Source organism: Anneissia japonica, unplaced genomic scaffold (assembly GCF_011630105.1).
Source record: "Anneissia japonica isolate Jap-2015-1 unplaced genomic scaffold, ASM1163010v1 scaffold2652_len1590060_cov184, whole genome shotgun sequence".
NCBI classification, from domain to species: Eukaryota; Metazoa; Echinodermata; class Crinoidea; order Comatulida; family Comatulidae; genus Anneissia; species Anneissia japonica.
Genome location: NW_022699919.1, coordinates 951,387 through 965,778, shown reverse-complemented (window position 1 = coordinate 965,778; position 14,392 = coordinate 951,387). Strand labels below are relative to the sequence as shown.

The 14,392-nt window shown below is 32.9% G+C and overlaps 1 protein-coding gene across 4 annotated transcripts in view; it reads left to right on the top strand.

Moving 5' to 3' along the window:
- The window catches only part of LOC117103201 (TBC1 domain family member 5-like), a 38,213-nt gene that overhangs the window by 14,328 nt on the left and 9,493 nt on the right, over nt 1–14,392 (top strand). For 3 of the 4 annotated variants that reach the window (XM_033243733.1, XM_033243731.1, XM_033243734.1), the window contains 7 exons: nt 3,238–3,349; nt 5,885–5,993; nt 7,312–7,485; nt 9,894–10,064; nt 10,399–10,487; nt 11,374–11,394; nt 14,315–14,365. In XM_033243733.1, coding sequence (XP_033099624.1) covers nt 3,238–3,349; nt 5,885–5,993; nt 7,312–7,485; nt 9,894–10,064; nt 10,399–10,487; nt 11,374–11,394; nt 14,315–14,365 — 727 coding nt within the window. The remainder of the gene's footprint in view (nt 1–3,237; nt 3,350–5,884; nt 5,994–7,311; nt 7,486–9,893; nt 10,065–10,398; nt 10,488–11,373; nt 11,395–14,314; nt 14,366–14,392) is intronic. The other variant, XM_033243732.1, reaches the window with a different exon arrangement.

Sequence of the window (14,392 nt, the reverse complement as noted above, 5' to 3'; positions counted from 1 at the left end):
TTGTCTAAAGATTTACTGGTTCGACTATAAAGCTAAGTCAGCGTAAAACTGAAAAATACTCAGATTTTGGATTCATTTTTCGAATCGTTAACCCTCGTTAACCCTAAAATGACTTAGTTTATTATAATGCTTAATCATTTATTAATTAATATCTGTTAAAATTAGAATGGGCGAATTTTGGCCAATTTATGAAAATTGAAGTTGAAATATACTATACTTTTATAGGTCATGTAAATGTTCCATTAAATTCGAAACTTTTCTTGGTGGAAAGTATTAATATGTTTTATATTTTATGAGAGATAAATGTATCAGCTTCAAAATAGAAAAGATTGCGCAGCCATAGTGATTGACAGTATGTAGTGCGCATTGAGAAAAGAAGGTGCTCTCCATTTCGTCATGTTCAATTTTTTGGTCAACTATGCCTGCGAAAATTTGATGGCGGGGAACACATGGGACTTCAAAGGCATCGCGCAAACTTTGACCTTGGTTCATTTGCATAGCGCTGCGTGCGCGTAGATTTGCCGAGTGATCTCCTTCTCAATAATACCTCCATGGTAATAATAATGCCAAATATTTATATAGTGCCAATTCCAAATTGAATGATCAAAGGCGCTGAGTGTTGTCACTGGATAACATTGGTAAACCAGTGAAATGTGCACCTTCTCTGCTCCCTGGGGAGTATACCTAGTTGTGCACTTGCACTGATCACACGAAACTAGTACATTCATTGCCAGAACATCCTACCAGAAACCCATGCTTATAATTATAAATGGCTAATTAAAAATAATTAAGCCTAAAGTTCAGTTTCCATACAATCACTACACACTATCTCCGACTGTTTTCAGTGATGCTGATTGGTCGGTCGAATCGGAGAGCATTCCCGATTGCGTCAACATTGTAGCGACAGTTTAGCGATTATATGGAATTTTAAATTACTGTAAGATCATTAATCATTACAATGAACTCTGAAGTTTGTTGGTTCAAAAAGGGTTTTGAACTTTATGAACTTGATACAGGTTAGTTGATTTCATAGAACATATTCTACTGTTAATGAACTTAATGCACATTGGACGTCAACAATTTTTTTGGCGCAATGCCAATTTATTTCTATAGTATTCACAATTTTTATGGGCAATTGTTTTATTTGATTATTGGCAATTCCCTTTCATCTATCTTATTTGAATTTTTGTTTCATCCCAACAACATAGCCAATTACAGAATGAATTTTAACTAATCTGTTTTATTCATTATTTAATATAGGATTGATATAGTGCACATTTCCAGATAACTGCTCAAATTTTTTTCCCCCTGGTCATTGGATACAGAATCCATCATACACTATGTGCTACCTCTTCTGCTACCTGGGGAGCATAGTATTCGTTGTTAAGTGTGTATACATTCACCACTACTACTTATTTCATTCCAAAACATTCACTGCCCACTGTACTAGGCACCCATTTATGCTCCTGGGTGAAGATAATAACGCAGATAAATTGTCTTATCCAGGGACATAAGCAGTGTGATAAGCATCGGTCTCAAACATACGGCCCCATGAAAACCTTTTACCCCTGCAGCACGCTATAGGATATGTGCAGATAGCAAATGATACAAATAATAAATTGGAAGGAATTATACTTCAGTGGTGGCGTCAGGGGTTGTCCCTTACAGTGTCTCATAAGTGTTCCATGAGGGTGAATCCTTCGAAAAATATGACAATTTAGGTGTTTCCAAGGCTTATTTAATCTCTTTTTGGGTCTACTAATATGTAGAAAATACATATACTGTACAGTATATATTTCTTTTTCTCTCCGACGAATTGTTGTTTTTCTCCTGGCCACCACTGTATACTATTTCTAAAGAGGTATTAGGGACCAATGACCTTAATGGATCAATTAGGATTATTGTATCAATTAATGGTGATCCACTACCCACTTGCGCATGGGGTGATTGCTGCCCGAATCAATAAAATCAAGTCATGTTGCAATGCAAGGCTTTCTTAATGTTTGAAATTGTAAAATTATATGTCTGTCTAAGCCCAAAGGTATTTTAAATGATTACCTTGCCTATCAGTTGTTTACAGTTAGTAGCTTTTCTAGCTGCCTTAGTTGGTCTTAATTAATTTTGGCATAGCGCTTTCCATGAATATTTTAGCTCTTGTTTTAAGAAACATTCTACGGAATTCATATGCTTCAAAAAATGTTTACCATCTCGGTTTTAGTAGCTTAAATGTTCATTTATTCAACTATGGCTTAATAGATAACCCATTATGCAATCATTGTGACTTTAGTGGAAGACCCAGATCACTTCTTTATTAATTGTCCATGCTGCTCAGCGAAATATTTCACTCACTGATATCTGGGACCTTTTCCTTTTATGTTTAGAAATGATCCTTTATCAGATTTGTCTTATTTAACCATTATTTAATTAGATGCAGTACAGACCTAAATGAAAAACAAAATTGTATGTTATTTGGGATTGTTTAAAAGTATATCTTTTAAGTACAAATCGTTTTTCTGTGTATGCCCAAAGAATTAAAAAATCAAAAAGGATAGTATTTTTTTTTTCTTTGTTCGATGAGTTTTGACTTACTGGGAGGCTTGACCTGGCTTACAAGGGGCCTTAACCACCGGCCCCCAACTGGTTTCCATCAGCACTCACTTTCAAACTGCGGCACACACTTTTGTGGTGCGTTCGTAAAAATAACGTACACACAATACAATATAAATCGTGACACTTAATGTAATAAAATATGTTATGAAATTACACAAGTGTTGTGTCATGGCACAGAGAGTTTATCAGTTATTGCCTATTAGAAATTTAGTATAGATTTGTTGGAAAAAAAATAATCAAAATAATTGAGGTATGAATGAGTAAAATTCTGTTCACAGCCTTTTTTTTTTTTAGTGATTCTGCTTCACCCCTACATATTGTATGTCTCCTGTATGGCAATAATTGAGGTCACAGGGGTCCGAAGTTGGAAGAAATCCTTTCTGGGAGATCTGGTTATATGAGCTTTTTTAACATATTATATTTCATTTTACTGTGCGTTGTCAAACCCATTGGGACTGACTTCCATGAGACAATGGGCAATAAAGTAGTAAAAACATGCAAATATTATGGATTTGTGGGAAATGGGTTGGTTTCTTGGAGCCTCCCGCGACTTTCAGGAGAAATGAAACCCCTAAAGTCATTCTCGTTTCTAATACGAGAAACTGTTATTTTAATTTTGTTTTCTAGATCGTCTTGTTAGAGAATACAGCCAACAAGATGCCTTGGTAGTTGAGGATGTGGTTACTAATGGCAACGGTGATCAAGAGATTCGAAGTAGAAGTACCTCAACATCTTATAAGTAAGTATAATTGGTGTATCTGGCATCTCCAATCGATTTTGTACAACTCAATCTTTGATGAAAAACTAAAATCGGAAGCTGGAAGTGTGATTATTTATAGCGCAATTTTCTGTAGTCTCAAATATTCGTCACTTGAACTCGCCTCAGTTAAATTTTCCAGGTCAGGTATCCAAATATTCTCGGAGGGAAACATGTACGGAGTAGTCATGCAATACCTGTTAAATTGCAAATAATTATGATGGGTTTGCATGAGTGAGACATAGTATATAGATTAGATGTGACTTAAACTGCGAGAGTTCTAAGTATTCCATCAACTCATGTGTCATTTATCATGGAGATCACGCTCTGTGTAACACTGCTATGACAGCTCAAATTTGTGAGTTTCATTCCATGTAATGTAGAGAGAAGTAATTCGTCCAATAAGCCCTTTCGTGGTTTGAACTGCACGTGTCCGTTTTGAAGGGCAGTCGACATAAACAAACATTAATGCGTAGCTTTTGGAATGGTCTAAATTTAGATGAAGTCATTCAAGATTTAGTTAGGGTTGTAGCTGTAGAAAATTAAAAGAGTGTAGTAACCATTTTAGAGGTGGGTGGGTTATAACATTGGTAAACTGTAAATAATAAGAATGGATTTTATTATTAATGGTAATTGGAGGTTATTATAAGGTGCGTGGTAAAACTAAGGCTGTAAAACCCCGCCCTCCATAACTACATCTCGGAAAGTAAAACTTTCTGAAAATAATACAACTCCATTGGCTGTGCCACTTGAAGTAGGCCCGTGCCTGGGACGTATGTTGTTTGTGTTAATTGTTTGTTTATGTCAATTAACTTTAGACACAGACTTTCATATTTCGAACTACGAAATGGCTTATATAGGATTCCAGTATATGCAAGTTATTAGACTTTAGTGTTGTCTAATCTCTCCATAGGTAGGCAATTCATTACAAGCACCCCATACAGTAAGTGTGTTTGAGGGTCATAGGGTAAAATCTTTATCAAGAACAGAACTATATAATTATTTTTTATATGTTAATATTTATATTTGATGTTAAATGTGTCACAAATATAATATGGCAATATTAATTTAAGTCATAAAAACAGAATAAATAACCACATTACCGATATGTAAACCTAATTAATTGAAATTTGATATAAACTCAGTTGTGGACAAAGTATGCATCTGTTTGTACTTTGTACTCATTTGATTTTCAATGCTTAAATGTTAAGCAAATTGTAAAATTTAAATTATTGTGACACATTGTAGTATGGATTTTAACAATATTTTTCTTGAGCATTGCTACCATTTTGTCAAATATGTTTTTTGAAATCATGTTTTCCTCTAATCATAGAAATATCAGTATTGTACAGTACAGTACTTATCAAACATAAATTGCTGAGGCGCATTTGCAATTGTTTTATCACCATCGTGCCATTACACAGAGTTTTTTTGGTGGTCTCTTAGGAGGAATTTGATGCTACATTCATTGTCATGCGCCTTTGAAATGTATGTTGTACGTGCTTATTACCTAGCGGGGGTGGGATGCGCCATCACTGTTATCAAAACAATCATGTTTATGGGTGACCTTTAAGAGTATGGATGGTATTCTGTTGTATCGCATTATTGTAGTCAGGCTACATTTGTGGTTGCTGTAAATGTTAATGAGCATTTATCATGTTTTACAATTATATTTTATTTGAAAGAGAATGGTTTTTTTTTTGTCCATTTTGCAAACACAAACTCTATTTTTTTCCCTTTGATATTTTATATATTTATTTATTTTATATATTTTTTTTAAATGTGGTAAAATAAATAGGACAACCTGAAGAAAATTTTAAGTGACTGAACATGAAAATAATACATTTTAAAGATGTATTGTCCCCTTAAAGTGACAAAAAAAAATCATTAAAAAAAATATTTTGAAATTATCTGACTGATTTTGTAGTTAACAAATTATTAACTCATAGAAATTATTGAAATTAAAAAACGGTTTACCCTGAATTTTTTACTGGATGATAAAAATATTTAAAAAAAACTTCTAGTGACTGGAAGTTTTTCTATCATTTTTTGCTCTAAAATTAAAATTATAGGTAAACATTATTTAAATACACTTTTATAAACTTCTGTGTTCAAGTTGATAATTTTTATGTTACTTCAAAATGAGCAGGGTAATTTTAAAAAATATGATTTTTTTTTTGTATTTTTTATTTGACAATACATTTCAAAGATCCTCCATATTATGAGTATTAGAAAGCCACAAAACATAATTAATTCCACAATATGCCATTAGATTCTAAAAGAAAAAAATATAATTAGGCTTTAATGAAACAATCACAGGGTGATATTAATAATATGCAAAACAATTAAAAGGAGAAGATTATTCATACACCTGCCCATGTACACATTGATATGACTACTGTACAGTAGGACATGGAATCTATAATGTAATTTAACAATGTGAAGTGTGTAGAGGTTCTTAATTAATCTCCGTAAATAGTATAAATTCTATATCATTTGTGATTTGTATCGTTTCAGAGAGGAGTGGCAGTGGTTGTTTGAACGTGATGACTACTTGAGGGTGATACGTTGTGAGGGTGTTCGAGGTCGGCTAAGAAGTAGCAGATTCCGAAGCGTATGTTGGAAGGTGAGGTTTTAACCATTTTCTGCCCACGCTTCAAAGGTGGCATTGAGGGGGAGGAAGTATAGCTGACTCACATCTGAATTAATTATGTACAGTCAATTAGTGGTTTTGTTTTATTAACTTGCACCGCATTTTGAATCTGCTATTCAAAGTTTTTTTTAAATATTTTATAATTTTTTACTTTATTCTGAATACAAAAAATAGTATTAATCGATAAACTCACAATAAAGGCAAATTTATTTCCATTGTGGTTCAAGATTCTGTTGTGTTGCTTTGTTTTAAAGATTTTTCTGCACTATGAAATTTTTTTCTGTGACAAATAAATGTGATATGCCCATATTTGGGTGTAAAATGACATCATCATGCCCATATATGGGCACATCACACAAATTTGTCACATAAAATTTGATAGTTTGAACAAAGCTCTAATGGTATTGTGTCTGCTTGCGAAAAAATATAATTATAAAATATTTAACTAAAGTTGCTACTACACTAATATGCTAATACGGAGCATTTTCCAAGGACAGAAAGGTCCACTGATTAATCTCGGATAAGAAAGTATAATACATACTCCAAATATTGAAATGAATGCCATCGTGTTGGGATTCAATCTTTCGACATTAATTAATGTCGAAATATTGAATCCCAACCTGATGACGTGCATTTCAATACTTGGGAGTATGTATTATACTTTCTAATGTGTTGATAGTTATGCATTTATACCATGCAAACTACTTGGGTCTGTATGCATTTGAAACAAGTGAACAGATGTAATTTGAAATACAAGGAAAGAACAACTCCAAGCCAACTCCTGAACCGCAGTATGTGGGGATGCCCTTTCAAGTAAAAAAAATAAATAAAATTGGGGATAGTTTTGTCTTTGGCATTTATATAGACCCAATTAGTAGTGGATATAAAAGTAATACCTATTCTTTGCATGGATGCCTTTGTAAATTGACTCGTAATTAATTTTAAGGTCTTTCATAGGAATTCAGTGATAACCAAATTGTTTAGTTAGTTCTGTGTGTCATTGAAATTGATAGCTTACTTCCCTCCTTTCTAATGAGCAATCCAATGTTTAAATTGACTTCAAGAATTTTTTTTTTATAGAATTTACTACAGACTGAGACAATAAATCTTATTATTACAGTATAATAAATATGATTATATGAATACACTTTTACTTAACAAAAGTTAAGTCATTTAATTGGATATTGCAGCAGTGTTATTGTTGTGATTAATTTATTTTTTCATATAGAGTACATGAATATATTGTTTTTTGGTGCTTGTTTTGCTAAATAAATATTATATTTTTTATTAGGTCTACCTAGAGTGTCTACCTCACGACAAGTCGCAGTGGTTAACAGCAGTGCGCAAATGGCGTTCAGAATATGAAGAATTACGTGAAAAGCATGTGACAAACCCACATAACAAAAATGGTGGTATTCACTCCCCAGATCCAGTTTTACATCATCCCCTATCACAAGAGAAAGATGTGAGTACATTGGTTTTGCATGTGGGTTAACAATTACTGTACTTTCATCAACTGTGAAAAAACAGTTTGCTTTACTGATTTAAAACATACTTTAAAAAAAATTATATCTATTCAAAATAGTTGTTTTAACCCCAATTTAGTGTTTTTTTTTATTCCTATGTTCTTGTATCCGTTTGGTTGTCCTCCACTTTCCCCCTTTGTCCCTCATGTTTTAATTTTATACGAGATTTTATTTTCTGTAGATTCTTTAATTGGTAATTTTTATGTTCAACTTCAGTTTGTACTGTATAAGATCAAATTGCAATTAAGTATTATTGTATTATTATCGTATCGTGTTATTATTATCGTATTATTATTATGTCTTATAAATTAGTAGGAAAATCTTAGGGGATCGAGTAATAGCTGGCAATAGGACAATTTTTTTGTATTGCTTGTACCAAGGGCAAGTTTTCTTGTCTGCTGTTTGCAGTGGTTGGTATATGCGCACCACACATCCATGCCAGTACTGACAGTCATTTAATGCAACAAACAACATGTTTATAAATACAAAAAAAAAAAATTTGCCTTCCTGTTATACCACCTGCATTTAAAATAGTTGCCTTTTTTAGCTCTATTATTCATTTATTTCTAATAAATGCTGTTTGCAGTGGTTGGTATATGCGCACCACACATCCATGCCAGTACTGACAGTCATTTAATGCAACAAACAACATGATTATAAATACAAACCAAATTTGCCTTCCTGTTATACCACCTGCATTTAAAATAGTTGCCTTTTTTAGCTCTATTATTCATTTATTTTCTAATGGTTTTCAAGGTTTATAGATTTAATTTATAGTGCAATTATATGGATTTTGTTTTATAAGCTTAATACCAAAGTAGATAATTATTAGATCAAAAAAGAAAAATCTTGCCAATCACAATATTAATAGATACTACCTATGTAAATTCGTAAATATACAGTGAATAACACTAAACATAGTGTCTGTATACACGTACAGTATAAAATCTCACTACAGAACCCTAAAAGTCTTAGAACTCAGAACAATTATATCATATAATACATTTACTACAAAACATAATCATAGATAGAATGTGTTATAATTAAAGGTATACTATCTATTGGAGTAGAGCTGTATAGCTTGTAGGGTAAGATCCTTGCCTCCCACCATCATACAAGGAGGGTTGGGGAGCCAACCATTAGTATACTGTACTTGTGAAAAACAGAGTTAACATTCCTGCGTTTATTACAACACTGTTATACATTGTTGAACCACAGACTTTACGGCGGTAGTTTGAGGAAGATGCTGTACACGCATTCATATTCAGACCTAGTGTATGACGCAGAGCATTGTACAGTGTGTACAGCATTACATTTATGTGCATATGATATGTTTAGATTGTGTAAAATGATTGTCAGTTACAACAAGACAGTTATTAATATCATTGTTGTCAATCCTTGGCCATGTGCCTAAATGAATGATAAAAAAAAAAAAGTGAAATCTAAAAAAAAAAAAAAATGAATCATTGCTTGTAGGTTAAGGTAATTGAGATGAATTGGATTTATCTAATGTGTGTTGATGTGTTTGTGAAGCCTAGATGGCATATGCAGGCAAATAAAGAATCTTGACTCATAGTTTCTTTTAAATTTACTTTAACTTTTTGTTGTTTGTGCTTGGTATCCTGCTCAGGGGATATTTACTGTTCTCTCACTGGCTCCAGTTATGCTTTAATTAAACTAAAGTGTCATAATGAGTCTTAGGGGGTCGAGTTGTTTTAGTTGTGAGAAAAAAATATCCTACTGTCACAGGAATTGATCCCATGACCCTAGGATTGGAAGGCAAGCATCTTAACCACCAAACTATTCAACCCCACTCCACTTTCTTGCTCCATGATATGTTTAGCTTGTGTAAAATGATTGTCAATTACAACAAGACAGTTATTAATATCATTATTGTCAATCCTTGGCCATGCGCCTAAATGAATGATAAAAAAAAAATCATTGCTTGTAGGTTAAGGTAATTGAGATGAATTTGAATTATCTGATGTGTGTTGATGTGTTTGTGAAGCCTAGATGGCATATGCAGGCAAATAAAAAATCTTGACTCATAGTTTCTTTTAAATTTACTTTAATTTTTTGTTGTTTATGCTTGGTATCCTGCTCAGTAGATATCTACTGTTCTCCCAATGGCTCCAGTTATGCTTTGATAACTAAAGTGTCATAATGAGTCTTAGGGGGTTGGGTTGTTTTAGTTGTGAGAAAAAAATATCCTACTGTCACAGGAATTGATCCCATGACCCTAGGATTGGAAGGCAAGCATCTTAACCACCAAACTATTCAACTCCACTCCACTTTCTTGCTCCATATCATTAATCATAATTTTGTCATAAAAATATGCTATTTTTAGAGTGTCTGGAATAAGTACTTTGAAGATACCGAGCTTCGGCAGCTGATAAAGCAGGATGTGATGAGAACTTTTCCCGAGATCCAGTTCTTTCAGTCGGAGGATGTGCGGAGCATGATGATTGACATGTTGTTCTGCTATGCAAGGGAACATCAAAGCATATGTTATAAGCAGGTAAGATGATCAATTATCTATTTTTTCTTTTTTACATTCGGTCACACCAAATAGGGCCAAGGGGCATTCAAGGTAAGTGGTTAGAATAGTTGAACAGAAAACAGTTGACTCAAATTTTAGAATTTGTGAGATAACAGGCTGGTAAAGAGAATCTGAATGACAAACAGTTTTTAAAATGTGGCTGAATTTAGGTATTTAAAGAGTGAAATGAGTGACACATCAGTCAGGTATTTCAATCAATCAGGTGTCTTTTTTCACTTGAAAGAACCACGTTGTAAAAAAACTCAGCGTTTATACTTTTGGAATTTCGGAATTGTTATTTTTTCCTCAACAGGGCATGCATGAATTACTTGCGCCAATGATATTTGTTCTACATTGTGATCATCAAGCATTCATCCATGCACAGGAGATTGAATCGCAGCTGTAAGTAAAACATGACCTTTAAATCTTAACCTTTGACCACACTGATCCCTGTTGACATAGTTCACCATATTTTTATTTTTTCCATATATGAAAAATACCAACTAGTTCACTACAAAATTAATACTGTACTGTATGTGTATTATATAGTATTACTTGTAAGCCCTGTCCAACTCTCAAATTTGTATTTCACAAAAAAAACTGTTGTATGCCCATATATAGACATGATGTGCACATATTTATACCATATTAAGCATATCACACGTTTTTTGTCAAATAAAATGTGATGGCTTGGACATGGCTTAAATGTTTGCTTGCATGTTAGCTGTGTACACTGTGTATGTATGTGGTGTTTGTACATAAATTTCTATATACATTTTATTTATTGTAAATATACCAAGCATACATATTAATAATACATAGTAGTGAAATGTAAAATTATGTATAGTGTATTTTTGTTTTTATCTATACCTATGTGTATATTTTTGGCTATAAGTTGGCTATAAGTATAACAAATCAATATCTACTATCATTAAAATAAGTATTTAAATTATATTTGCCAACCATTTGTTCTTGTTATAGACAAATTTTTATATGCATCTTCCGTTTCTTTTATAACCTTTGATTTCCCAGTAAAAGATTGTTCTTCTCTTATATTCCGTAAACCTTCCTCTCCCAATTCCTCTTCTTCTTCCCTCTCCATTCCATCTTCCCACTCACCAGCCTTTTTTTCTTTCCCAACACATCCATCAATTCCTTTCTATTCTGTTTCTCTTTCCAAGTCTTTCTCCTTCATTGCATTTCTAACCTCGTTTCCCTTTCCACTTCTTTTCCTGCAAGCCAGTTTGTTTAATGTTGTATTGATAATGATTACTTGATTTATTTGCAGGGTTTCAGGGTATAGCAAAAGGTTCGCTTCATACCAATTTGTTTGTTTATTTTTCATCTCATCTCTTAATTTTCGCTCCAGGCATGAGCTATTATAATAACAAATTTCACTAGCCCACTAGTCTGTAGTCTCTTAGTCGGAGATAAAGAACCTAGGATTAACTTTTACTAATGTGTAGTTATCACTTCAGTATTTTGTTGTCTACTAGCAGGTAAGGCTAGTCCTCAAAAAAGGGCTGTCCAGATCATGAAACTATGAATCATGGGACATGGGTTAGCAAACTCACTTATGCATGTCATCAAATCGATCATGCATGACATCAGATCATTTATACATCATTTTTTTTCTTCAAATGCTCTGTAGCAATAACCTGACCATTTTACATTAAGTTTCACTCTCATAGGTCTCACCTTTTTTGATGTGTTTTTATTTGATGTGGTACCAATCACAAAAATATATTGACCTTTTAAATGATTTAAGTACACAAAGGCATTCTTTTATTTCTTTGTGTTATAAGAACTGTTTTCATTATTAGTTCAACTTGTAGAAAAATTAGTTTTAGACTTGAAATAAATGGAGCAACTTAATTGTGCTTTAAGTTTAAAGTAATTGCTGATTACTTTTCTTTCTTAATTTTTTAATTTGATTATTAACCTAATGAAAGCATTTAAATTTGATTTTAATTAACACAATAATTACCAAATAAAAGAATACACCATTATCACAGGTGCATTCTCGCACACACAGCTTTAAGTAATCTGTTGAAGAATGTAAGCCTTCTGTATTTTTAATTGGCGTCCCAGACAACAAGCACTTGCTTGGCGTCCCAATCAACAAATACTTTATTTACTTTTTACAAAATGTACTACAAGATTTCTTCCAACAGGCTTGGGATACATGAAGAATCACACAATTGTGCATGGCAACCAAGTGTTACAATTATTTTGATGACTTTTTACCTTTATTAACAAAATTTAAATATTTACTAACGGGTTTTAATTGACATTTTAAAAATGTATTAACAATTAAATGGAGTGCTTTTCAAATCCTCGTTTCAAGTTAATTTAAAAAAAGAAAAGATATGCACATGTCACATTGTACAGTTTGGATTTACTGTTTACCTAATCATACCTATCGTAAATATTTAAAAAAAAAAATAAATTTAAATAAATACATTTATTGCAATTACAAACCAAGATGCATTTCAATAAGTCCAAAGGCCGAAACCTGTGTTTACGTACATCACAATTGCAAATTACTGTAAAAATATATTTTAGACACAAAGGTAAACAAAAACAAGACTAAATAATAAAAACTAAATGTTAACACACTATTGAAGGTATAAAATTGTTATACTGTTACTTCTTATTAATGTTATTACTATAAATCAATTTACTATCATTAATTATAGATCCATCACTATTATTATTAATTATTATTGAGAAATTTTCTCACTTAGTGTTACATTCATTAAGCATTGTGATAACAGTGGGGATTGCATATTGCTTCCTCCACTCATCATCATATTTCGGTTCAGCCTCAAGCAATGGCCATTTCTGCTAAGCCCCGCCCCTTGGATATTGTTGCTAAGGTCCCACAAAATCAGTTGTTAAGTTTGATTGACTCTCCGGAAAGCTTCATTCCTCACCCGGGGATATATACCAACCTTACAGGGGCGTGGAGCAGCCACTCCAAGACATGAGACACTTGCGCTACCTATTTTACTGAAAATTATTCGGGACTTGAACTACCATTTACCAAAATCCGGTGTCAGTTGAACTACTATTACGGCCATGTAACCTACCAAATTAAACTTGTACTGTTTCCGATGGCGAATGGTGGTTCTGTCTGTTCGCAATCCCTACTGTTCATGGCTGTGTATCAACGGTAGGTTTAGCACGGAGGTTAGCAAAAAATCTTTGCTAGTATCGTGTGAAAAATTATGCAACTTTAATACTGGATGGGGCAAGGACTTTAACTACCATATTTAGCTGGAATTTCCCACATTTGTGCTACCAAGTCCTCGCAAATATACCCTATACATGCTGAAACTCTTCCATAAATTCCCACGTTTGTGCTACCAAGTCCTCAAAAATACCCCCGTAAATGCGGCACCTACCTGTCTAGAAATATTAAAGAGTGAGCCCCCCCGGGATTCCTTATTTAAATCATTACCAAAAACTCTCCACAGTGCTCTTTTTTCTATTTGTTCTGTCGATTTCTTTTAGATTCAAGCATGGCTAACTAAAAAGATAGGTTTTTGAATTAGTTGTGAATTCGAATAGAACTTGAGTAGGCATATTGTTCACAATTCTTGAAATGCATATTTTAAAAAAGGAAAGCTAATTCATTACGGTTTGCATCCCAAAGAGGGGGCTTATTGTACACTTTTCTGTGCTCTAAACAATACACATACAAATAAGTGCCTGATAGTAGTATTAAAATAAGTATTACAAAATAGGTAATTGCCTGGTCATGCCTTCTCAACATATTGGCAAGAAAACAAATATTATCATTTTTTGCTAGAGTTGTATGATTCATGTTCGTGTGAAGCAAAGTTCATAGGTAATAGAAACAAACCAACGATCATTGCATTAATCACCACTGCTTGTTTACGATTTAATTACCATTCTCAAATAACTCATAATAATATAAACATAAAACACAACATTGGCTTAAACGTAAAATATGCGGAAACGAACTGTCTTAATTATTAAAATACATATTGAGAATGCCATCGTCCATATGAGGCTACGTAAAGTCAAGGGGACTTAAAAATGTGGGACGTAAAATGGAGGTTCTACTGTAATCCAATAAATTTTTCAACATTGCACATAAAAAACAAAACAAAAGATCATTTTTTGTATGTGTGTTGTTTTTCATTAATATCGTTTGTATTTTTAAGATAATCTAACATAAATTACAATATTTCTTCTTATAGAGATGATGTTACAGAAGTATTGGACCCAGCCTATATAGAGCATGATGCATAGTGAGTAATTAACTTCCTGATTCCTAT